General features: G+C 43.5%; 2 protein-coding genes across 3 annotated transcripts; both read left to right on the top strand.

Moving 5' to 3' along the window:
* Window positions 1-10,236: 10,236 nt before the first annotated feature.
* Window positions 10,237-19,220, top strand: twf1b (twinfilin actin-binding protein 1b). The gene is made up of 9 exons (XM_028954562.1): window positions 10,237-10,387; window positions 11,089-11,166; window positions 11,715-11,893; window positions 12,538-12,633; window positions 14,462-14,566; window positions 15,672-15,797; window positions 16,879-17,029; window positions 17,437-17,558; window positions 17,806-19,220. Exons 1-9 carry the CDS (start codon window positions 10,363-10,365, stop codon window positions 17,971-17,973), a joined length of 1,050 nt encoding a protein of 349 aa, XP_028810395.1. The 5' UTR covers window positions 10,237-10,362; the 3' UTR covers window positions 17,974-19,220.
* Window positions 19,221-21,316: 2,096 nt separating this feature from the next.
* Window positions 21,317-25,961, top strand: pus7l (pseudouridine synthase 7 like). 2 transcript variants are annotated; one of them, XM_028954910.1, is made up of 8 exons: window positions 21,318-22,170; window positions 23,646-23,805; window positions 23,926-24,121; window positions 24,202-24,300; window positions 24,406-24,487; window positions 24,895-25,184; window positions 25,425-25,478; window positions 25,550-25,961. In XM_028954910.1, the coding sequence occupies exons 1-8, from the start codon at window positions 21,480-21,482 to the stop codon at window positions 25,871-25,873; spliced, it is 1,896 nt and encodes a 631-aa protein (XP_028810743.1). In that variant the 5' UTR covers window positions 21,318-21,479; the 3' UTR covers window positions 25,874-25,961. The 2 variants fall into 2 exon arrangements, with proteins under 2 accessions (XP_028810742.1, XP_028810743.1); XM_028954909.1 differs by having other exon boundaries at window positions 21,317-22,170; window positions 24,202-24,487.
* Window positions 25,962-26,215: the final 254 nt, after the last annotated feature.

The raw sequence follows: 26,215 nt of genomic DNA, 5'->3' as shown, positions 1-26,215 counted from the left end.
CACCCACTGTCCCTCTCAGACACGACAGATGTGCATAGAAGACAAGAAAAACTCTTCAGACATTCCCAAAAAGTCCCGAACACAAATGAAAGAAAGTGAAAGTGAAGTGATCGTCGTTGTGAAACACTGCAGCGCAGCACACGGTGACACAGCGAAATGTGTCCTCTGCTTTTAACCCATCACAGCCCGACTCACAGCCTGACAAGAGGGCTCTAATCACAGACAGCTATAAAATGAAGAGGAGCGCAGCGAGACGACGCTGCAACATTAACATGGATGCTTACTTTGTGTTTGTTCTCCTGACAATAGTCACACGCCTGAAGGTTAGTTCACGTAATAGCACAATCTCTTTTAGATGTCTGTATGGGCACTGTTTTGATTGTGAATATTGTCGCCTTGACTTTCTCACCTCATTCTCTTCATGTTATGATGCTGGTGCTGAAGGAACCCCCCTCACTGCTTTGCAAAGTGTCCTTCATTTAATTAAAAGCCAGTTCTGTTTTCATTCGTCTTCTTCACCAGTCAGAACAGACAGGAAAGTGTTTAAAGGTTGGCAGCAGTGTCTTATGCTCTCTTAAATATTGATTAGGTGTAATCCCATTAGCTTCTCACAGTCATTAGCTCTTATTTCAGTTGAATATTAAAACATTAAAAATTGTCCATCTCCCGGCGCATGAAGTGAAGGCCCTCATTCAATGCTGCTCCTCTCAGTCCAGCTCCTATCCTGCCAGCCAGCAAACTCCTGGGGACTCTGCGTTGGGACCTTGAGGACTGGGTACAGACCTCAGACCCGGCACCAGTCAAAACCTGTGCGAGACTAGCCTCCTTCATGAAACTTGGAGGAGACATGATGGAACAACCTAGCAAGTGAGCAGGTGTGTTTATGTGTCAGTCCTTAACAAACTGCAAAGGAATCAACTAATTCTGAATCAAGCATCTCCCTGAATCAAGCACAGTTGGAAAAACTAGTATTCAACACTTAACCAATTTAGTAAATGCATTTCTAAAGGTGCTATTGACATAAAACTCTAACCAGATGTTGTGAGAAACACATCATATTCTCAATCCACAGCAAAGAAACCAAAGCATATATGTCCACAAATTCACATAGAATAACATGGAACGACAGAGAGAAAAAGACACATTGTATTGCTCAGGTTTAATTTTCTTGGTACACAAATACTTCAAATCCTGGAGAGCGACCTGCATACATGTCCTGTGCACTGTTCTGTTTCGTTCCGATTCCTTGATTTGTATAACATCAATGAATCTTTTCTCAAAGAACTGGAAGTAATGGAAACATGTTTAACATGAGCACCTCTCCAGATGTAGCTATAGGCAGGGGGTCACAGAATTGCATTTGTTGTATTTTAATTCGATTTATATAATTATATTTTTAACCTGCACATTTCCTTTCCCTCTTAGCCCTCGTAGTGTATGCAAAGAAAGCAGGATCTTTTAAAATGTACAATGCAGGTGCTCAAGTGGTCATGGCTGTATGGAAATGGCACAGTAAAAACACTGACTGTGTGACTGTCATTTATTTAAATGCAAAACACAGCACAACAACCGAGTCGATTGGGTCCCACTTTTTAGGGTCGATTACAGCTCTAATACAGACTCTGTAGACCGTGCAGTGTAAAACAAGGGGAATAAGAACAACCTAATACTGCTGTTTTATGTAAATAAAAGTTTTTTTTTTATGTGTGTGAATGTGGGAAAGAATTGGGGTTGGGGGGTCCTGGCTTGTCTTGGACACAAGCAGGGGGGCTTCAGGTTGGGAACCACTGATCTAAGGTGACTGTTCTTTTAATCGCATGCTATGCAGAGGGTATTATTACATCTATTTTTATTGTGAGAGCATAACTCAGAATTTCTCATAAAACTTTAAATATGAGACACTTTTTGCACCTGGTTTTATTGATTTTTAACTCCACAGTTTTCCCCATCCAGCCATTACATGCCTGAGGCTGGCATTAAACAGTTATGTTCTACTCTAAATCTTTCTAGCATGCTTCCTTTCCTGAAACCTCACTAAAATGAAGACCTGTTCTGAGAACAGCCTGGTAGCAACGCTAATGTCTATGGCATATTGCAGATCGAGCTTACAGGTTGATCCATCTCCCCATCAGGATCCCGGCATTTTGCTTACAGTTATTCTTGGCATAGCACCGTGGTGCAGTGGATTCTCCCATGTTCCATTTTGGGCGCTCCAGTTTCCTCAACAGCATGAATTGGCCCTGCCAAATTAGCCCTGGCAGTAAGGTGTGTGTTTGTGTGTGTTTGTTCACTCTGAGATGGACTCCAGCTTCCCTCACCCCCACCTTGGTAAAAAGGTAAAACTGATCAGATATACATCTCTCTTTCTGTAGCCATGGAGAAAAGGGATAATATGACTGAGTATGTATGCCCCCACATGTCACTCTTTTGCATTGTGGACCACTTGCCCCAACACACACAGTTGTCACCCCGCTGTGATGGATGAGTGGTGAGGTACAGCCCTGTCTTAATTAAATCACAGGGTTGAATTAGATATAAGTCCACTAAGGGATGCTATCAAATACAGGACTGACGGTCAGATATATTGAGATGTTTTTTTTGTTGACTTTGTGTTATTTGATACCTTTGATAAAGCAGATTTGTTTTAGTTTATTAAATGCAAATGTGACATAGTTATTACACTTGGTCCTCACAGAGATACCAATCATCCTCTTATTAATTATCACCAGCATGGCCCTGCTCCCCCACCCTGCCCTGACCTTCAATCTAGCAAAGGCCCACCTGCCAACGGCATCTGTTCTACAGGACACACCTGGATCCCTCACCACACACACTTACACACACACACACACACATATCTGCCCCTTTTCCTTTTAACTAGTTCTAGAAGCGTTCCACCTGTCTAATTCAGTTAGCACTCCAAGACTGGTTATTTCATGGGGTCTCTCTCCACCATGTTTGCCGCTGACCCGACAGTGGGAATTTTTAATAACATCCAAGCTAATCCTTTTACTCTGCTGGTAATCTCTCATTCAGCCCCCGGATGCCCAATATTGGGGATGCTCACAGTCAGAACTGATTGGCTTAATGGCATTAGAAAGGCCATTGTGAACTTTGCCAGAGCGGAATGAAGATGGAGGAGTGGCAAGAGCCCCATAAGAAGTGCCAAGTGTAGCACAAAAGGCCTTAAGCAGCAGTGGCTTGAGTGGACGAGAGAGCAGGTCCTTGGGCATGTGTCACTGGAAACAGCCTGATAGATTAAATCAGCTCCCCTCGCCGTGGTAACTCATTTATCATCTCCGTTGCCATGACAAACGGCCCCTTGTCTTAAAGGATAAATTGCGCACTCACTGAAAAAGGTCATTTGCATGTAGGGTAATTTTTAAAGCGTTTGTCTAGAATAATAATTGACACTTTGACTACTAGTATCACAATGGCATCGATCACTTTAGCACAAAACAAAAAGAGCTCAATTTTCAGACTCCCTCATGGATTTTTGGGTCAGGATCCATCACGTTCTCTGCTTGTCACATCTCTGTTTTGTCACCGTTTCTGCCTCCATCCATACGAATGGGCGTGTCATAATCCTCTGTCATCTGCAGGCTCAGCGGAATACCTGGCCACTTCCTGTTTAGCATGGACCTCCAGCCTTGTGACGAGAGTTGCTCATGAAGTTGTCACTGGTGGTCCTTGCTCCATTCATTATGACCCAGACCACCCCCACACGGCGCCGCAGGGCTTGAATGAGAACAAGGACGAGGAAAAGGATGAACTCTCGGGACCGGTTGGGCCTTTCAGTATCAGGTGGCAGGTTGCTGCTCCTATCGTCTGCTAGCGGGATCCCAGCCCCCCTAATCATGTCTTCTTTGTTCAACCCCTACCCCCCACCAGAACTCCCTTTCTGCCCCAACTGCTGTGGTTCTTGTATCTCTTGGGGATGCATATTTAAAAGATGCCATGCATCATTCTGCACTAACCCCGCCACCCCAACAAATTCCCTGTAGCTACTTAGGTACTTTGGAATAAAAGTTAATTGGATCAGTTGATGATGAGGAGCGGGGTGGGGGGGTGCTCAATTAATGGAGCAATGAGATCTACCTTTTTTTTAACTTCTATTGCTTCATACTTGCCTCTTACAGATATAAGGTTTTCTATCTGATTCTATTCTAATGTCCTGTCACAGATGTAAATAGAAACAGAAGCAGGAGTGAGAGGAGGATACCAGAGGGATCTTATTAAACTGGGAATTTTCTCTTCAGTGGTCTGTGATCCATCCGTGGGGGGGATTTTCTAGCTCAGACTCCCCTACTGATTCAGTCAGTGTTTAAAAATCACAACGTGGATCCCCCCCACCCCCCTGCTCGTGCCCACATGTCACTCTTCTGCATGGCAGACCACCCCACCCCACATGCCCCTACACACACATTGGTCCCCACACTGTGATGGACGAGTGGTGGGGGGACAGGGCTGTCTTAATTAAATCACAAGGCTGATTTAATGCTGCAAGCAGCACTTTTTGGCTGCCTGTGAGGGATTTGTGTGGCATGTCATATCCTTAATGTCCATTCTCATTAAAATGACACATGACTGGACCCATGCTGCAATAAGACCAGATTACTTCCCTGTTACAGTTGTATGTGTAGTAGGTGTAATGAAAGTCTTTATTTAAGTCTTTATAAGATGCCCCTGTGGGAAATTAAACCAGAACTCTCAAATCAAGATCCATAAGACCCTGTAAAAGCCTCATTGATTTTGTGGTTGGAGTGAATGGAGTCAGGGAGTTTGGCCCACCTTAATTTTTTTACAGGTTGGTGATTTACTCTAGTAACAAGGTGCTCCTTAAGCCTGCTTGGAGTAGAGCTTACTTTCATTCTTTTGTTGGAACACCTTTACCTTCAGCTGCCAGGCAGGGGGGCACGAACCGTGCAGTCTGTGGATCAAGAGCCGTGGCTTGCCGTTCACAGTGCTCTCCTGTACACATCCATTAATAGTGACAGACTGCGGCAGGAAGCAGGGTCTGAGATTGTGGTGCAAGATCCAAGGGGCTCTCATACAGTTCACTGGAAAGTATCTATAGATATACAGAGACAGATTTTCCTATCCTAGCTTCCAACTTCATAAGCTTCCTAACTTTACAAAATCTAGGAAAAAATCTCTTAGTCCTCTGTTTCATTAACCCACCCACATAGTGCTTAATTTGGCTGTGCCTTAATTGCATTTACACAGCCAATGACCCTAGCAGGCCCCTGCCACTAGAGGCCGCCGCTGGATATGGGGCTAATTAACATTTTATTGGTTTCATTTTCTTTATGGTTTTCATCTAAGTTGGCCTCATTATGTTAATTGATGTAACCTAGGCATCTGCTTCTTGCTTTATCTTGTCTTTGTTTTCTGTTGTTAGATGTTTGCAACATCAGTCAACGATCTATAAAATGTAATTATGACATATTATTATTATGAAAATCCAATGGCTTGACATTAAACATATTTTCAGCACCAGAAAAACAATTCTGCACTATTTATCACACTTTCATTTTCTTTTTTGATGTGAGGGATGATTTCTGCTACTGCATTCCAACAAGGATTTTGGAGAACACCCCCACCGCTGTCACGTGATGGATGCTCCTGCCACCATGGTGACCAGAGTGACTGATGGGGTGATTACATGAGCATATCCCCTGCCTAAAAAAGCTAAAAGGAGCAAGAGGGAGGGGGGAAAAAACATAATCGGTTGTGCTGTAGAACAGACCTTTGTGTATGCACCATCATCATCATGTTCAGGAGTTGCCTCTGTAAAATATGGCACTAATAACACACAGCCGGAGCTGTTGTCTTGGACTACTGATAACCTTCAGACATTGATCAGAGTCGTAAATCACAGAGTGGCAATACGTGCTGTAATGTGTTGTACGGCCTCACCAGGGCATTTTTAAGAGCCAAAGGCACAAGCATGAACGTTTAAAGCGTTCAGAAAGCCGTTCGCTGCTTTGTCTCGTAACAGCTGTGCCCTGAAAGGCAAGCTGAAATGGATCACACAATGGCCCCCTGATGCCTGGATATGGCCGCTCCTGTGTTAATGACTGCATCAGGAGGAGGAGGAGGAGGCCGGAGAAGAGCTGATAATGATGGTTGTGGGGAGCTCCTGCTGACAGGTGATTGATCTGAAAGAGAAGCGCGGCTCCCCTCAAGCCTGAAGCGCAGAGCAGTGGCAGAAACAGGAGACGTTAAAACATGACATCAAGGTGGAATTCAGCGGAGCAGAAAAAAGTTGTGATTAGACTATAACCAATCGCAACCCTTTCACTGACCAATCAACATCAAGTCTAATTAATGGAAAGCTCAGGGTAAACAAGGCGTACATTGAACACAGCTCACATTTATTAATTGATCTGGCTTATTGCATTCTCTCATGCAATTCCTCATACCCATTCCTCATATCCTACCTTAACTTAAAACAATCCAAATATAAATGTAAATGTCTCTTTTCATTGGCAATAATAATATCAACTGATCCTACAGTGTTTTATATATAATAGTTTGTGTCGTCTTGAGTGGCTATTTGATTTCAGATTCAAAATGAACAGAACATGGGAGATGTAAGGCTTTATACATGCATGTGATTTGTTCATTGCATAGATTTTCTAAGGGATTAATAAGTATAACAAATTTGTAACATCAGGTTAGCCTGATGGTGCAAGAGAAAGACTTTATTTACCTGTTAAACCAGGTCTGGAAGATTCAACTAGGCAAGCTCAACTGGTTAATCAAGACCAAACACATTGTGGATCTCTGAAGACCGAAGGTAGAAAGTGTCACATTCATTTTTGTTCTTTCTTGCTTTTGATAAGATACTGTAGAATCTTTATTACCTTGTTGGATGTTGAATCCTGGTTAGATCCACTTACGCCGCTCCAAGCTTTCAAATGGTAGCTCCTATCATGAATCTATGGAGGATATGATGATTAAACATTGGCTTTGAAGCGTCCATTTTTGAGGGTTTATTTAATCCTTCTTCTGTAAAGGTCAGAGGTTTTATTGGGGTTCCCAAGGTCCATCTGCATTCCAGGGGTACTTTTGAGGCATCCGTTATTTCCCTTTGACATTCCTGACCTACGCTGTTGTGTCTGGGAATCAAATTACAAAGAGCGGAAATCTCTCACTGATGGAGCACGAGATTGATTTGGCTCTGGAAGGGCCTCATCGGAATGCCTAATCGCATCCGTCCTTTCGCCCAGCAGTTCAATTCAGTTGCGAGATGTTTTTTTTTTAAGCGCATTAAAAAAGCAATTCGCTCCCAGAGTTAAATGAATCCAATTACGCATCAGCTCACATTCAAATATTCATTTATCTGTAATCATTTGTCTCGTTTTGCCACCAGTAATTAACTAATGCATTATTTGACATTCAGGCTGTAATCTTTTCCAAAGTAGTTTTAGAGGTCGGGATTTTCTCCCTCCCTCTCTCTCTCTCTCTCTCCCTCTCTCTCTCTTTTTTTTTTTCGAAACAGAAGTCACGGCTTGTCCATCTGTCATTGAGATGTGATCTTGGTAGGTGTCCAGCCGGCCATGGCTAAAACACCATTCCAGTGAAAGAATGGTGACAGATGGAAGCGAGCGAACGCGCAGGCGATAAAACTCAGGGCTGCTCATCCATTTCGTGTAATGCTGCTGGGAGGGGAGTTTTCTGCTGCATTATGGGAATGTTTATGCCAAGCTGTTTCCCCCCGCAGCACACGTTGGCGAAGGGCGGTGCATTAGGAGCAGATTGGCTGGGCGTTTGGTCAGGTTGCTCTCAGATCCTGACCTTTTAAAGTAAAGCCCCGGCGATCGGAGCTCTTTAGCTACAATCATTGCTGCTCCTGCCATGCGCACTGTCATAACACCAGCAATCTGTCTGGTAGCCACATGAGCTGGACGGGGACAAGAGCACGAGCAGCGTGTGCTTGTTTCTGCTGCCGTTGTCCTGCTGATCCCACAGAGAAGGCCGTGAGTGAGATGTAGCCGTGTTCGAGGTTTCCGAAAGATATGCCTCCCTTCTCCCCGACAGCAGGTCGCCATTGGTCCATTTGTTCTCCCATTAGAACATGGCCGGTCGCTGACCCGGCGTTAAAGCTCCACTGCGACTGCCGGGCGTCATTTTAAACTCCCCCCCCATTTCCTGCTGGGCAATCAGAATGTCACCGCGTTGTCAGCGAAAGCCAGCGCCGCCACCTGCTTCACACTGCAAAGCAGAGGTCATGGGACATGATGGGCCCTTTATCAAAGCTGAGATGAAGCAGCCCCACACTGATGATCACCTACCGCCATCTTGTGGTGATACAATCTGCAGCGAATTGAAAATTGAGGACTAATATAAAAACGTATGAGCAAAACAAGACAGATGATATAAAATGTAAAAAAAAAACATAGAATCAACAATATGGGCATGTGGGAAAGAGTCAATCAAGTTTGACCTTTGGTAATTAAGGGAAGAGCTGAATTGATTAAAAATTGCTTTATGAGGTCAGAAGGTGTACGTTTAAGCCCTGGAGAGCCATAGAAACTTCCAGAAGAATACGGGCAAGCATGAATCAAACAGCTCGCCATCACAGAGCGCAGTGCATCAGTTTTCTTTCTGTCCTAGACCACTAATGAACAGGAGAGGGAATGATGAAGAAAAATGAGCCCGGAGCTCCAAAACCTTTTCCCCAAAGGAGTTTGCAAAAAATTTGCATTCGATGTAATGGTGTTGGAACTGATGCTTGGTCCTTTGTGGTTCCTCGCCGTTCTTATCATTTCCAGACAGCATGCTGTTTTAAGTGTATGCAAAAGCGGGAAGATTTTTTTTTTAGGGAGGAAATAAATACACTTCCTCAAAAGACGCCCTCAGGCTCTGTTGTAGTGTTGGATTCCTGGTGTGTTCTGCAGCAGGCCACAATTCCGTCTAGTCATCTCCACACCATGTCATTTCCAGCAAAGCTGCAGTCCTGAATTAGTCCAGTGTGTGTGTGTGTGTGTGTGTGTGTGTGTGTATGTGTGTGTACCTCCTCCCCTGATTGCTAGTTTTGTATCAACACTGGACCAGTCTGGGGAATTTTTACAGGCAGACTATTGGGTGGAGCTGAAGAACTTACAATGGACTGTGTTCATTTTTTTTTCACTTTTCCTTTAAACGGTTTAAATTAACACATTTTTAACATTTAAATGTTAAGGTTAAAGTTGAATGTATCTATTTCTCTAGCTTAAAGAGAATGAATACACAGTAACAACTGAATAATAATCCAAAGTAAAAACAATACCACTTTTCCAACTTTTTTCTCTGTAGATTTGGCCACATTCTGCACCATAGTCTCCCAACAGCTTACCTAGTTACTCACTTCTTTTCTTTTATTCTTTAATAATAAACTGGCTTTGCTGTTAGACATAATAAGAATGATTGACACTCCTGTGTTTATGAGGGTTGGGGGGCTTTTGGTGGCCTGACCTTTGCAGATGAACCCATCCTTCCATTTCTGATACCCTTAATGAGGCATTCATGAGCAAAAATGCATGACTGGATGCTTCATGCATTGGTACTAAAAGCATGTTTGGTAGTAAAGCACCCTGCAGCAGGGTGGTAGTAGCCTAGTTTGTAAGACACTCATCTATGAACCAGAAGACCACAAAGTCACAGGTTCAAACCCCACTCACTATCAATAGTGTCCCTGAGCAATAGTGTCAATAGTGCCCCCCGATCTGTGAGTCCCTGCCCTGCGCCCAGTGTCCCGGGACAGGACAGGAGCCACTCTGAGTAACAGAACTAAATAGTTAGGGAAAGCGAGTGACTGCATATTTACTGCTCAGAATCTCTGTAGTCCTTTAACTATATTGAACTATAAGACACTGCTAATTAATCTGTGGTTTGTGCTGTTACATGTTTATTACCCGTGTTTTACTGTCTCATCGTAACCTCGTCATTTTCATACCGCGTTTTCATTAATGCGGTAAACAGAGACATCTAGCGGCCAAAATATGCCAATGTTGTTTTTAAGGTGGAACCCAGATCTAATGAGAAGATTCTTCAAACGTTGATCGAACCACATCATTGCAAAAAGTAGCTGACTTTTTTCACGTCCACGTGTTTTATTTTCACATCAGTGTGCCCCCACTACATTAATAAGGCGCACTTATCCAAACCGACTTAAATTCGCTGATTGCAAAGTCGCTCGGATCGGGCAGACCTGGCAACCTTCAAAGCGCTTAGCCGCGTACGCGGCGCGTCGTGCGTCACGAAATAAACCCTCCGCCCGTAATCACGTCGTGTTCACGGGGGCGGGACCACCGCTGTAGTTCGGTTCCCTTCTTCCTCATCCTGCCGCTCCGAACATCCACCGAAGCAGGCAGAATGTCCCACCAGACGGGCATACAAGGTAGGCGACTTTCCGACGCGCGTCACCTGTTGTGTCTGTCGGTGCGTCGCTCTGCAACTCGCTCCGAGCGGGTACAAACGTGGGCAGAGCAAGATGCAAATGTGCAAATATGTGCAAATATGGGCAGGAGGACGAGGCGCGAGAGTTCGGTGCCATTCATCACAGGCTGTCCGGACCAGCGGACCTTTATGGTCCCTTAGATAAGGAGGGATGCAAAGGTCGGATGCCCATCCCGAAATGCACTATCCGCCAATGCACAATCCAGTTTTATAATTGGGACGGGATGCCATGTCGACTGTGCAATCGTTTACATAACATCTATGCTCATAACGTCAGTGTGTGTGTGTGTGTGTGTGTGTGTGTATAATGTGTGTGTGTGTATATATGTATGTATATATATTTTCCCTCTTGCCTGCAGAGACTAATTGGGATGCTTTAAATCATTCAAATGCATTCGCCACATCCGTGCGAATATGTCGTTTCATGCGGATTTGAATATTTGAGGGCGCTCTGCTCTGATTCATGACCTCATTTTGCCAAATGAGTGACACTGTGACACTGTGCCCTGTGTGTGTGTGTGTGTGTGTGTGTGTGTATGTGTGTGTGTTTTATTGTGGGCCTTGAATGATTGCATTGTTTCAGGGCTACCTAAAAACTGAGCTGAACTCATCTTTTCTGTCCTCTCTGCACTGCATCCACAGCCACGCAGGATGTCAGGGAGGTCTTTGCCAAGGCCCGGAATGGGGAATATCGACTGATAAAGATAGTGATCGAAAATGGTGAGCCATTGCCAACTGAACACGGCAGGCCATACATTTTATACACGTTAGCAGCGGGGTGAACATTTTTTATGTAATGAAATGAACTCCTAGGGTCAGATTCCTATTCATGGAGTTCTCCATTTAAAAAGCTTTTAGTCTAGGACTACACAGAATCCATTATTTGACCCATAATGTATAGTATGAAACTAATAAATTGTTTTTTCAGTAATTTATTTAGATCTACTGTGAACTTTGACTGGGTTTGTATATCAGATATTTTAAATTTACAGCATTTATCAGTCACCCTTATCCAGAGTGACGAACAGTGACTAAAGGTGGCAAGTGGTGGCATAGTGTAATTAGAAGATCCTGAACATCCAAGGTGCCACCGAGCAAGGGTACCGCCCCCCTAATGGCTGCCTACTGCTGTGATTGGTTTAATGCATTTCGTTGCGTGCACTTTTTCAATCAGCAGTGACAGCAGTGAAATGATCTAATTTGATCTGTGTGTAAGTGCAGTGGTTAAGGGGATTATTTAAGGTGCCTTTCTTTCTTTCATCTCTCAGAGCAGTTAGTTTTGGGTGGGACGAAGAGGGCCTCCAAGAAGTGGGACCAGGAGTACGACTCCAATGTCCTCCCGCTGCTGGAAGATGACATGCCATCCTACCTCCTGTACAGACTGGACTCCACCAACAACCAGGGCTACGAGTGGATATTCCTGGCCTGGTCACCCGACCACTCCCCTGTACGTCCTGCCCCTTGTGCGGTGGCCTGTACATTAGATGTGTCTCGGGAGCATTAACGCTGAGGCCGTGCAGGGTTATTTCAAGCTTTTCAAATGACTGGCTTCGTCTCTGCTTTAAAAAAGAAAGGGGGGAAAAAATGGCATACCAGTCTTTTGAATATCCTAAGCTGGTAATTATGCTGGTCTGTAGTGGCGGCCTGTTCTATATATTATCTGCCTATTATATGTCACTCCAGTGTGGAGCAGATTTTCAGCCCACACATGCGGCACCGTTTCAGACTTGTCTTCTGACAGTTTTGAATCTGCGCATTTGTTAAATTATTTGCTATTCGATTCTCGTATGCTCTCATCCGCGGTTTACAGCTGCGAGCGAAAGGGGAAGGCGATTCTGTGGTTGATTCTCGGCTTGTATTCTGGATTTGCAATTCTAATGATCCCTTTCAATTTTCAATAACAGTGTACTGTTTTAGAGCCAGTGCTGGAAGCGTACAATATGGCCTGTGTCCCAAATGTTGCCCACAGCCGTGGCTGGAAAAAAAAAAGGGAGAAACGAGGATCAATCAACTGACTTCACTGTGAAAAGTGCAGTTCATTGATTTGTCATGGTTTTAATTATATTTCTTTTTTTTTTTTTTTCTACTCAGGTCCGCCAGAAGATGTTGTACGCTGCTACAAGGGCCACGCTGAAGAAGGAATTTGGTGGTGGGCATATCAAAGACGAGGTCTTCGGCACAGCAAGGGTGCGTTGTTCTATCCGCAGATCAAAGCTGCAATGATTATAGTATATATGAAGTGAAAGTGATTAGTTGTCACATGTGAAGCACCACAGCACAGCACCCAGTGCACACGGTGAAATCTGGCCCCTGCCTTTAACCCATCCCCTGGGGGAGCAGTGGGCTGCCAGGAAGGGCACCCGTTGAGCAGTGTGTTGGGGACGGGGCTTTGCTCAAGGGGACCTTCGTGGCACCATGGCGGTTCGGGATTCGAACCTGCAACCTTCCGATTACATATCTTAGTCTAATTAGCTTAATAATGTTTTGTAAAAACGAACCCCAGATACTTGCTGCAGCAGGCGACCACGTGTCACCTTCTGGAAAATAATAATTATCAAATGTAATCATAATGCAAAGGCAACCCCCCCCTCTGGTGACGTTGATGAAAAATATATTAGTGCATCATATGTGACCACTCATGGTTGTAGGTTCCCGCTGTTCATTACTGACATCAGCATGGATGCAAATGATTTAATTTCATCTTAGAGTGAACTATAATTACATCCTGCAATATATCGTGTCTGTGATCATTATCATCATCACCTGCTTATAATGCATGAATGTGTTATTAAAAGTTTATTAAAATTTACTTTGCAACAACAATTTAACCTTCTCCCCATTTAACCTTCAAACCCACGGCCATAAGATCAATAAGAGAATACTTTGATTACCAGCGTCACCAGGGGTGCATTTTCTGTAATCGCGTGAAGGTCCTTCCCCCCATTATACTGACACCTTGATTAATGCCTTGTCTCTAATACACAATAATGGTGAATGGTGTCCTCCCATCAGCACTGCTATCAAATTAACCAGCAAATGCTAATTACGTTGGTGCCAGTTATAATCTGGAACACTGTAATAATAGTATATTTAGTTTCTTTTGCAGCATGTCCATTGTTTAGGTCATTTGTCTCTATTTAAATTAGATTTACAGGTTTGAATAAGTTTTTCACTTCAGGATCACCTTTGTAATTGAATTTGAGTTGAGGTGCTATTGGAAAGTCCTTCTTGCAGCCACCCCTGCTGCTGAAGTGAAGGGGAAGTGACTGTCATTGTGAAGCACAGCACACGGTGCACACAACGAAATGTGTCCTCTGCATTGGACAGCCATGAAAGGCACCCGGGGAGTTTTGCTCAGGGGCACCTTGGTGGCTTGAGATTCGATCCGGCAACCATCCAATTACGGGTCCGCTTCCTTACCTGCTAGGCCACCACTGCCACTGCTGTTTGGCTAAAGTACAGTTTTTAATTCTGCCTGTCTCTACGTGGGTTTATTGAGTAAAATCTTTAGCACAGCTATAACATCTAAATCAGGAAATTAGTGAGAAAGTGGCTTTAAATTTTTTTTTAATAGACACATAGAAGGAATCAGCAGCAAAATACTTGCACTCCCCTGTGAACCAGAAGACAACAAAGTCACAGGTTCAAACCCTGCTTCCATTGTGTCCCTGAGCAAGACAAGTTCAGTTTATTTATAGAGCACCTTTAAACAACCAGTTGCCCAAGGTTCTATACAAGGAAGTGTACGTAAATTGGACAGCTAAGAACCAATGCAAGTAAGCGCTTGTGTCTCCAGGTGGACTGTCTCTGTAACTTCTGATTGTAAGTCTTTCTGGGTAAGGGCGTCTGATAAATGTAAATGTACACTTACATCTCTATTACGCAGTATGGGGTTTCAAATGTGAGATCTTCATCTCTACAGAGCACAAGGCCATGGAGACATAGGCTCTGTGCATTTCATGGAAAGGACCACACCATTTTCTCTTTCCCGGCTCACTGTCTCCTCCCTTCCTAGGATGACGTCTCTCTGAGTGGCTACAGGAAGTACTTGGTCTCTCAAGCTGCACCACAACCGCTCACTGCCGCTGAGGAGGAGCTCAGACAGATCAAACTCAACGAGGTGATTCATTTGAAAGGCCTCCGTCAAGGAAGAATGTACATATATTGTACATACGTTTACCACATGTCTCCAAAATTGAACAAATACATTTTTTGTCTCTTTTAATGGTAATAGATGTGACCCGGTCAATGCATGGAATCAATTCATTTCACCCACTGCCCCATTTCTGCACTTTCCCCACTGATTGCAGGAGAATTCTGTCATTGTGTTGTGCTGGGCAATTTCACTGCAACAATTATTTAATGGCCTGATCGAAAATGAAGTACTACTGTGCAAACCGTATGCTAAATTTTGCATTAGTGGTTCACTGATTGTCACACCGTCACAAACACGTCGGTATAAAAACACCTCTGTCCACAACAGATGCAAATTTGCATTCAAATGAGGTTCCCTCCAGCCACAAAAAGCCCTTTCTGTGCAGAACGCTCTGCTGGTGATGTTTAGTCCCAAAACCCAAAGAAGGAAAAGCCGTTTCTGATGTGACCTTGTTGGTCTTGAAGAGATGCCAGCCAGTTAGAATGCAGGACCCCCTGCCACCATCACCACCCCCCCACTACACTAATCTCCATTTGCCGGGAGCAGAAAGGCTTTGAGATATGTGTTATTCGTTTGATGGGAGGATGATTTTATTAAGTAGATGGGCGGGCTGAGAACTCAAATCTTTTAAGTGGGTCTGCAAGGATATATAATCATTTCATCCATCAGCCAATGTGTTGTGTATTTCATATTGCTGTGCCGTGTCTGTCATTTTCCCCTTTCATTCCCTATCATTTGGTCCTTCACTCACTTTGCATTTACTGTAATATCCTCCATATGTGTTGCCTCAAGCACAGCCGTATCCAGCTTAAGCTGGCGGTGCATTCCAAAGCCCACCCTCTTCCTGGGGAGCAGACAGTCTTCCATTGCACGCTACGTAACATCAAACCGGGATCTATACTCTACGGCTCTATGCTTCATCAGTCCATTTAAACACATCTGTTAGTCGGCTAAATGCATGCATTACACAACAAGACAGATAGTTGCTTCCTTGAAAGAATCAATGCTTCTCTGTGCTCTGGGCAAGTCATCTATTGATGTAATGAGTGTTACTGGATTCTGCAACCAGGTGCAGACGGACGTGAGTGTGGACACCAAGCATCAGACACTCCAGGGCGTGGCCTTCCCCATGCAGAGAGACGCCATTCAGGCGCTGGAACAGTTCAGAGCGAAGAGGATCAACTACGTCCAGCTTGTCAGTAAATCCAGTTTTTCATCGAGCCTTTTGTCAATAGACTGTATTGTGCGATAAGGGCGGGTCGCAAATGCAAAACAAAGGTTGAGAAAAAGGGTTGATGGCTCTTGATTTATGTTCAGTCTAGAACTGTAACATTTCGAACCCACTGTCAGAGTTGAATTAGCCACTTTTTGGATAGCTTAGATGAGTAAATACAGGAAATCTGCTGGTCAGGATGATTTTTTTAAAGAGCATTAAATGAGCAGTATTCAAAGGTTATAGCTTGCCGCAGTACCATTTTGTGTGGTGAATTGGAGAGTGTTTTTTTGTATGCGATGTACACTTTACTTATTTTGCTAATGAGATTCTTTAGGGTTACAGCATTGTCCAAAGTCAATTTTTGCTGTAGTTGAACATGTACAGTACAGGCCAAAAGTTTGGACACACCTTCTCATTTACATTGGTAGATTCTCACTGAAGGTATCAAAACTATGAATGAACACATGTGGAGTTATGTACTTAACAAAAAGTGGAGACCTGGTCTCCACAGTCACCAGACCTGAACCCAATCGAGATGGTTTGGGGTGAGCTGGACCGAGAGTGAAGGCAAAGGGGCCAACAAGTGCTAAACACCTCTGGGAACTCCTTCAAGACTGTTGGAAAACCGTTTCAGGTGACGACCTCTTGAAGCTCATCGAGAGAATGCCAAGAGTGTGCAAAGCAGTAATCAGAGCAAAGGGCGGCGGTTTTGAAGAAACTAGAATATAAAATGTACATAACTCCACATTCATAGTTTTGATGCCTTCAGTGAGAATCTACCAACGTAAATGGTCATGAAAATAAAGAAAACACATTGAATGCGAAGGTGTCCAAACTTTTGGCTTGTACTGTACATGCAGTATCTTAGAGAATCTTAATTACAAAATACATTACTTTTGAGAAGTTTGTTCAATTGAGGTTAGACTAACAAGTTTATGTGTACTTTAAATGTTTGGGCTTAGTTGTAATAAGACAATAATTACTTTTTTTATCATGCCCTGGAAGGGTGCTGATTGTTTTATCAGTTTATAACAGGGATGCTCTGAATTAAAACTCACAGGAAATAGACTTCCCCAACGAGTCCATTAAACTGTCAAGCACGACTCCTACGGAACTGAAAGACCTGCCTAAAAGGATTCCGAAGGATGCAGCAAGATATCATTTCTTCCTCTACAAACATTCGCATGAAGGGGATTACCTGGAGTCTACTGGTAAGCCTCACGTTGTCCGTGTAATGAGTGGTGAGAGAAGGATTTTTCAGACTATAATGAAATAAATCATGTCATTCATATTTGTCTAAAATGCATGCATATATAAAAGGCTTTATTAATGCTCAATTTTATTTGGTTGGTAGGTGCGCTTTAAAACCTACCTGTGGACCTTATGGACCTACCTGTGAAATAAAGTGCCATTTATATGTTAATTCCATCAAAAGTAAAGCAAATTAATCGCTATTGCTTTATCATAGTTACTTTTAGCCAAAAGTCATTTCACTGGTCTGTTTATTTAATTACATCTGCGGTATAAGTAAATTAATACAATTATATTAGAAGTTTGAGTTTGATTCCACACTCTATTTACTGGTACATGTATAACAACCTTGTTCCTTTGTGTGCAGTGTTCATTTACTCCATGCCGGGATATAAGTGCAGTATTCGTGAGAGGATGCTGTACTCCAGCTGTAAAAATCCTTTGATAGACACGGTTGAAAATCACTTGCGCATTGAAATCGCCAAGAAGGTACGTTTATTATTGAACTGGGGATTTAGAAATGGTTTCATGTTTCCAGGCTTACAACTAAAGCGAGCGTTGTTGGATGGCAAGGTAGCTCTTGACTTTCGGATTCCGCAGTGCTGGCTCACAAATGAAATCAATACTTATTGATCCGATCAGTCGTGTTGAAGGCCTCCAGAGATGCTGTGTTTTAACCCCCCCCCCCCCCCCCCCCCCCCCCCCCCCCCCCCGCTTTTCCTCTGCACTCTGTTAGCTCGAGATTGACAACAGCGACGAGCTCACCAGCGAATTCCTGTACGAGGAGGTGCACCCAAAGCAGCACGCACACAAGCAGGCGTTTGCCAAGCCCAAGGGCCCTGCCGGGAAGAGGGGAGGTCGCCGAATTACGCGTGCGCCCGGTGACGGTGGCGACGACGATTAATCACCCTTCCACTCTAGTCTACAATAGCAAAGGGAGAGTCTGAACCCTTTATTTTGAGTAGATGCCCAGAAACCTGTAGACTGATCTATGCACAGCTAAACACGAAGCTATAAACACAAAACCTGTGGATCGACTATTGTAGCTCCTTCATACAGGGACAGCCAGTAGAACATGGAGGATTGCGGTACTTAAGAATGTATTCGCTACATTAATTGAAGACATTATAGAAATATGACATCATGTGACCGTGGAAATGCCTGTGGTTCCATGCACTGATGCCAGCACACTGTGATCTATTGATTGGCTCTCCCCTTGATCAGGTAGAAAACCATTGTGCCTGGTGTTCCAGCTGAGAATTAGTAGTAGGTTACTTGGGGGGGCGGGGTGAAAATGTTAATCAATGAAGCCCTGGGTGAGGTCATTCTGGGGTCGCATGCAGGATGGCGCATTTCCATATAACCTGGAAAGTATAAAGCAAAAGTCAATTAGGCCGGAGATACACTTAACCTCATGTTCGTGTGGACAGCATTTTCCATGAATATAAAAGTTGTGTCGTCTTGCATTCCGGGTCTAGACAAAAAAAAGAATAGCAGTAGATTGTACCTCATACGATATTCTGTACTGGAGGTTCTCACTAGGGGGCACACCAGTTCTCCAGTGCTCAGTTGAGCTCAGTTGAAAATAAGTACTTCTCCGGCCCTTGACATTTGTCTGAATTTACCCATTTAACAATTTCTTTTTATGCCACAGTCCCCAGATTTTCAAACGATTGTTAGGTTTCTGTTGTGCTATGTTATGCGTTTTTTAATATAGATTTTGTGTAGTACTTACAGATGAGATTTATAGATTGAAGGAAATCAGTGAGAAGTCTCAAGTGAAGGCACCTGTAAAGAGCCATTCCTCTCGTTCTTCAGCTGAAGAACTGTGCTGCAGAGAGAAGTTATTTTTCTATGGTTCTTGAACTGGGTTTTATGGACATTCCATCTGTTGGAGTGAATTTTGGGTTTAGGAACACAGTGGCTCTGTTTGTGACAGACGTACACAAATTTTACTTTCAGTAAAAAGGGAAAGATGAATAACTAACACAGCGACCCTACTGATCCATCAAACCACTCTTTAGCTTTTTTCTGCCTTAGGATATAACAACATTTCAAACAAGATTCACCAAAGTCATCTTGTTAAGTAAAATGTTAAGTAAAATTTTCTATGAATGAAATTGCTAAATAAAAAGACATATTTTAAAAAGATTTCCAGTGTTTTTATTATTAGACTAGTTCCATTTCTACTTTCTTTTATTGCCTACTTAGTGTTGGGGATTACAAGGAAAATGTAATGGCATTATGTTAAAAAAAAATTGTAATCCATTACAGTTAACGTGTACAGGAAAATGTGTAATGAAATTACAGTTACTTATCGAAAAATTAATGATTACAATTTTTAGTTATGTCATAATACTGTGTACAAAGCCTTGCTGATATGTTTAGTAATAGTGGTGTGGCAGGAATCATGGCAGGTCAGAATTTGTCCTGCAATTTGCTTACTTTGCATGCATTGAACCAGCTGCCTGTGTTTTCCATTTGGTGCCAGTATTTCCACTATTCCATTTTATTCAGATTATCACACTTCAAAATGATATTAAAAATGAAATCCAGGGCAACACCTGGCATGAAAGGAGAGCTCTGGAACTTACTGCAGAAAACTGATACCAGGAGGATACTTCTACACTGTAAAAATAAAAAAAACTGGCTAAACTTAAAAAGTAATCTGTCACACCTAATATTTTAGCATAAACTTAATGCAAATGAACTGGGTTACAGCCGGTTTGATTGGGTATTAACATTACATCAATGCTAAAATATTAGGTGTGACAGATTCATTTATGGATATTTCATCGACCAGAAAAAAGGATCATGGATTCTTCAAGATAATAAATGCACAGTGATCTGGGAAGTAGGTCTCCTAGGCTGACTAACCGGAGTGTATATATTCTCATGGTCATGTTCTAGACTTGATTAAGACTCGAACAGCACTGTAAAAAGCGAAAACTTAAAAAGTTGTGCAATGAATGTCTTGTAGAACGGTGTATTTTTTTGTGTTAATGTATTTACTTCAATTCTGATCTTGTAAATTCCGTGATTAAAAATGAATGACTTTGTTTTCTGATGCTTTGAGGAAGAAAAGTCAAGAACTATGTACTTTTTCCATTCATGTATTTATTTACATTTTATTACTTTTGCCCTGTATGGTTATGTAAATGATTTTTGCAGTGATGTGGATACGATGTTAAACTTTCTTATGCGTGTTCATCATTAGATGAACTTTTCAAAAGTTAAAGTATCTGTAAAATAATGCTAACTATAGCTGAGGCAAAAAAAAACAGAAGAATGCAGAAGGAGCAGTCAGATCTGCACAAAAAATATCTGCACTCTAGAAAGAAGAACAACAAAAATAATTAAGAATAGTTTTTTTATTACTTATAGATTTTTTTTAATAAATGTGCTTATTTACTGAATGGTTGGTATGGTATGGTATGGTATGGTATGGTATGGTATGGTATGGTTGTAATGGACTATGATTTTAAGAAACCATATAAAGAGAACAGAACACCCCAAGCAAATAAATGACAGCAAAGTTCCACCAGAGCACAAGGGCCATCTTGCATAAATAATGTGTATAAATGAAGTAGCTGTGCTCAATATGCAGTTAATATGAATTTAGATTGAAATTCTTTTAACCTCATGTAAACTACAAAACAAAAAGGTGTCTTATGACAATAATTACATAACTTGCTATGGAACATGGGGCAGCAGCCACCATCTTACCATTCAGTATGAAGATTCCACATCAGTGCAAATTGGGATTCAACATACACTGAAAAAAAGAACACTGGAGCTAAAAGAACACTGGAGTATGATTTAGTTAAACAAAATTTCAGCATTGCCGTAATGAGAATAAACAGTCATAGCATTATAGTAAAGGGAAAAATATGTTTACTCATAAGACTAAATTAGACATCTTAGTTTAAAAGAGCAAACTAATACTGTAAAGAGAAAAAAACACATTAAACAAACAATATCACAATCATAAACTAATCAGACCTGCTCTAACCTGTTAATTTACAGTATGTCATTATAAAATAGTAGATGGGACAGATTACTGTAGGCAGTCCATTGTTTCTGCCACTGAGGCTCAGCTTAATGGGTAGACTGTAATACGCGTTATAACTGCTTTTGAGGCCTTATGAAGGGTTATTGATAATAAAATAAAGGGGGCGAGGCGGAGTCACGTGGTCCACGCTGCGGGGGCGGGAAATGGGCGCCTGTGCCTTTAAGAGGCGAAACACGTGTTGCGGAAGTGGCGCTCTAATAAAATATCACACATCTATATCTTTTTTTATTAACACTAGTTGTAATTGAGGCGTTCCGCGTTTACATTTTGATTAAAACAGTGGGCGTTTTTTTTTAGCATGGACTGAACAACACAGTTTCATAGGAGACAACTCCGACATGGCGTTCGTATCTAAACACAGCGGCTTTCTAGGTTCCATCAAAAACGACGTCCGAGACTTTGTGGTGACAGAAATCGACATCCACGGGCGGCTGGTGACCCACCAGCCGGCCGACGGATCTCCCACTGGGCGTCAGATCGCGGGAACAAGCCCTCCCTCGCCCGGTCGGCCGGACCCTGGCCCGGTCCCGCGCGACCCCGCGGATTTGGACCTCGGCGTCGTTTTGGGACCGGACGTGTGCGAGAAGCTGGAGAGTTTCAGCAAGGATCGGGGTGGCGAGCGGCTTTCCTTGGGAATGTTCCCCGACAGGCAGCACAGAGCCGGCGTCCACCGGGCCGTCAGGCACAACTACCCCTTCCTGGTGACCCTGACTGACCAGACGGAGATCCTTGTGAAGGAAGACCTGGACTTCAGACAGCTCGCCGGCCTGGTGTCGGAGGCGGAGTCTGAGGAATTCTTCAGGTTTATCGACGCCAAGCTTCCCGGCTCCGTGTTCACGTTTCGTCCAGATGGCAGCAAGGAGCACAGGACTTTGGTCCATCATTTCCTCAGCAGAAGGTTTGGGAAGCTGGTGGAGACCAAAAGCTTCAGTGAGCAGCAGAAGACCTCCATCACCGTCAGAATAAGAGGTCGAGGAAAGCCGGGAAGGAAGCGGGCGGCCGAGGACTCAGAAGATCTCGCATATACAGGTAATGATGCATTTAATCTTTGGTTTTGGCCTGTGGTACCCATTGGAATGATCTTCTTCTTCCCACATGGCCAGACCCATCACCCGTGTGACTGACACCAGGGGTCTGGAGCAGTGGTGGCCTAGCGGTTAAGGAAGCGGCCCCGTAATCAGAAGGTTGCCGGTTCGAATCCCGAGCTGCCAAGGTGCCACTGAGCAAAGCACCGTCCCCACACGCTGCTCCCCGGGCGCCTGTCATGGCTGCCCACTGCTCACTCAGGGTGATGGGTTAAATACAGAGGACAAATTTCACTGTGTGCACTGTGTGCTGTGCTGCTGTGTATCACATGTGACAAACACTTCACTTTATAGGGGTGTCTTGCAAAATGTCGCTGATGATAACGAAAGTTATTACGTGACCCTCAGGAGTCAGATTTAAACACAACACCTGTGGTAGAAACCTCTAGAGTAACAGAACCTGCATGTAAAACTCTGCTGTTCTTAGTCAATAAGTCTCACTTGTGTCTGTCGCTCCAGTTTTATTTTTAATAAATGCAGAATTCACAGATTTCTGCGTGGCCTGCAGAACAAGAAATACCCCAGGTGTAATTTGTTTTTATGAACTAACTGCGCCCACTAGCTCCACACGGACAACAAAAATGCAATTATTATTATCAATTTTTTTTAATACTTTATTAATACAGAAGGAAATTGCTTCTCTGCTTTTAACCATCACCCTTGGTGAACACTGGGCAGCCATGACAGGCGCCCGGGGAGCAGCGTGTGGGGACGGTGCTTTGGCCAGTGCCGCCTTGGCAGCGACTTAAGGGGCAGTGGACTTAAGGGACCACACCACCCCCTAGTGGTTAAGGAAGCGGCCCCGTAATCAGAAGGTTGCTGGTTCAAATCCCGATCTGCCAAGGTACCACTGAGGTGCCACTGAGCAAAGCACCGTCCCCACACACTACTCCCCGGGCGCTTGTCATGGCTGCCCACTGCTGACTCAGGGTGATGGGTTAAATGCAGAGGACAAATTTCACTGTGTGCACTGTGTGCTGTGCTGCTGTGTATCACTTACACTTACAATCAGTAGTTACAGGGACAGTCCCCCCCTGGGGCAACTTAGGGTTAAGTGTCTTGCTCAGGGACACAATGGTAGTAAGTGGGATTTGAACCTGGGTCTTCTGGTTCATAGGCGAGTGTGTTACCCACTAGGCTACTACCACCCTACTACCACTTTTACTTAATTAATCATAATAACCATATCCTGAGCCACATATTCATAAAAGGGTGTATTTTATTTACATTTAGTAATTAAGTAAATAGTGGGAAAAAACTCACAAAAACGTTCAGGCTCTGCTTCAAGTTCTTCATTTAAGTGACCTAGTGCATCAGCTACTGCACAGAAGGGGTATTGCAGTTGTATACAGATGTTCTCACTCTATCCAGTATATTCAGATTAATTCCATCTCCTTATCTTTCTTATTTGTCCTCCAGCTTTTACTCTGCAGAAGGAAAACCTGGAAACTCTGCACGCCATCAGCCACATGTCTGCGTCTCTGGGCGTTTTACCTTCAGATTTTACCTATGCAGGCATCAAAGACAAGAGGGCCATTACTTACCAAAGCATGGTGGTGAAAAAAGTTTCTCTGCGTAGGTGTGTGACCTATCAATCTGTCCTGTGAAAGCGATTGATCATTCTTTAATAAACGTATTAAGGTCAGGGTCTGATGTTGGGTCGCACGTCTGTTGCGTTTTCCACTCTGCTGTGTGGTAGGTTGAAGGAGAAAGCGGCAGAGTTTGAGAAGCAGGGAATGATCCTCTCTAACATCCGGTCCGTATCAGAGCCCCTCCGACTGGGAAGACTTCGAGGCAATCACTTTGATATCGTTGTGAGGGAGCTCAGGCCCCGCGGCGAATGTTCACACGACCGCTTGGAAAAACTGGTGCACGAAGCCATGGAGAACACCAAGGTGAGGTTTATTCGAGTCGACCTGAGATTGAGGGTGTAAGTCACACAGAATGCTTTACCCATAGCTGGTGTGTTCTGCAGGTCTGGGGTTTTGTGAATTACTATGGGCCACAGAGGTTTGGAAGTTCTCAGAGTGTTCAAGCTGACCGTGTAGGGCTGGCTTTATTAAAGGAGGAAATGGTATGTTTTTTGGTTTCGCATGGACCCAGAGAATATGATCTAAAACATATATGCATGCGTGTGTGTATTAGTCTGGTAAAATATGTTTGCATATGCATTCAACAGAACGCTGCTGTCAGGCTTTTTTTCACCCCTGAGGAGGGCTGTGACCTTCAGAATGAGGCCAAGCGCCATTTCCTCAACACAGGTGAGTGTGTCGTGGAGCGGTCCACTAACCATGCTCTTTGAAAAAAATAATCATTTAGTGGAAATCTTCATTGATTTTGAACAGACGCTTTTTTTTTTTTTTTTAATTACATTAAAAATAATGTTGATATGTCAAGATTCAAAATTATTCAGCTGATACTACTACTACTACTAATAATAATAATAATATGGGAGACCTCAGTAAACTGTAGGATCTGTCAAAGCCCATTGAGGCTTGTGAGTTTGGGATAAATCGTTGCAGTACAGTTGGTTACTGCTTGTATCATTAGAAACAATTGGCGTGCAAATAATATTTTTAACCCATATTACACAATAATTAGTTAATATGTTAATAAAATTGCTAGTTAATATGTTTTTAATGTTATATTCTGTCGGTTGATTCGGAAGGGAACGCCAAAGAAAGCTTGGCACTGATGCCCTGGTACAAAGCCCGGGAGAGGCTGATGCTGCGAGCCCTGCACCGGTACGGGGCGGGTCCTGAGGGCTGCGCCCAGGCCTGGCTCAGCCTGCCCCATGGCATGCGTGTCTTCTACCCCCACGCCTACTGCAGCCGCGTGTGGAACGAAGCAGCCGCCCACAGGCTGCAGACCCTGGGGCTCCGGCCCGTGCAGGGAGACCTGGTCTGGGCGGGACCAGCCGAGAGAGAAGAAGAGAACGGAGGAATCGGCTCAGCACAGGTGAACGCGGGCCTGATCCAACACTTCAACAACTGGCTGTGAAGTTGTGGGCTGCTGGTTGCCTTAAATTTTATAAGTTTTCCCAAATTTTTTTTCTTTCTATGAATCACATTTTTTTTCCCGCCTAATGGACATTAAAAATGTCTTTAATTACATTGATAATGGCTGTAATGAGTGTTTTAAAACCTGCAGAATTGCTGAGTGCTTCTTGAAACTATGCGGCTCTGTGTTGTTCCTCAGGTTCGTGTGGTGTCTGCTGCAGAAGAAGAGGAAAACGTTTTCAAACTTGAACAGGTACCAGTGATCTCCTCGCTGTCCTTGCCATGCTTTCATTTCGCTCACATGATTTTTTTGTTTCCTTCCAGGTTGTTCTTCCCATGCCAGGCAACAGCATTCTCTATCCAGAGAACAAGATGGCAGAGTGGTACAAGGACAGGTTGGCGCAAGACGGCCTGCAGTCATGTCGGTTTAGGGTCACCCCTCTGAAGCTGAACGTGCCTGGGTGCTATCGGCCACTGCTGGCGCACGCACGCAACCTTACGTACGCATTGCACGAGCGAAAGGCCACAGAGGACAGCAACGACCAATCAGATCTCTGCAACCCACCCTCTCTGTCCCTTTCGTTCGATCTGGATGCATCTTGCTACGCCACAGTGTTCCTTAGAGAGGTCATGAAATGTGACCTATAGGACTTCTTTAGACTTTTGTTTGTGGCATTTTGTTTTACAGGGAGTTCACCTTTGTTTATTGTACAGGAATAAATTCACGCCTCTGTGACACTGCTGAGATTCTGCCACTAGGTGGCGATAGTGCTTCACGTGACTCTTGAGTGTCATTTTTAATCCACAGGAACAGGAATAATCTAGTACACAGCAATTACACAGAAATCCCCTTAAATCTGTGGGATTTACACCTACTAAAGATAGTGTGTAAAATAATTTAGGAAAAGTAAGCAAACAAAAAAAAATGAAATGAATTTTGTAATTCCGTCCCCAATCGATGTATTTAGTCCAGTATCGCGCCTCTTCATG

Source organism: Denticeps clupeoides, chromosome 15 (genome assembly GCF_900700375.1).
Source record: "Denticeps clupeoides chromosome 15, fDenClu1.1, whole genome shotgun sequence".
In the NCBI taxonomy this organism is placed as follows: Eukaryota; Metazoa; Chordata; class Actinopteri; order Clupeiformes; family Denticipitidae; genus Denticeps; species Denticeps clupeoides.
Note: the sequence above shows the minus strand (reverse complement) of the source record. Positions and strands in the feature narration are given on the sequence as shown.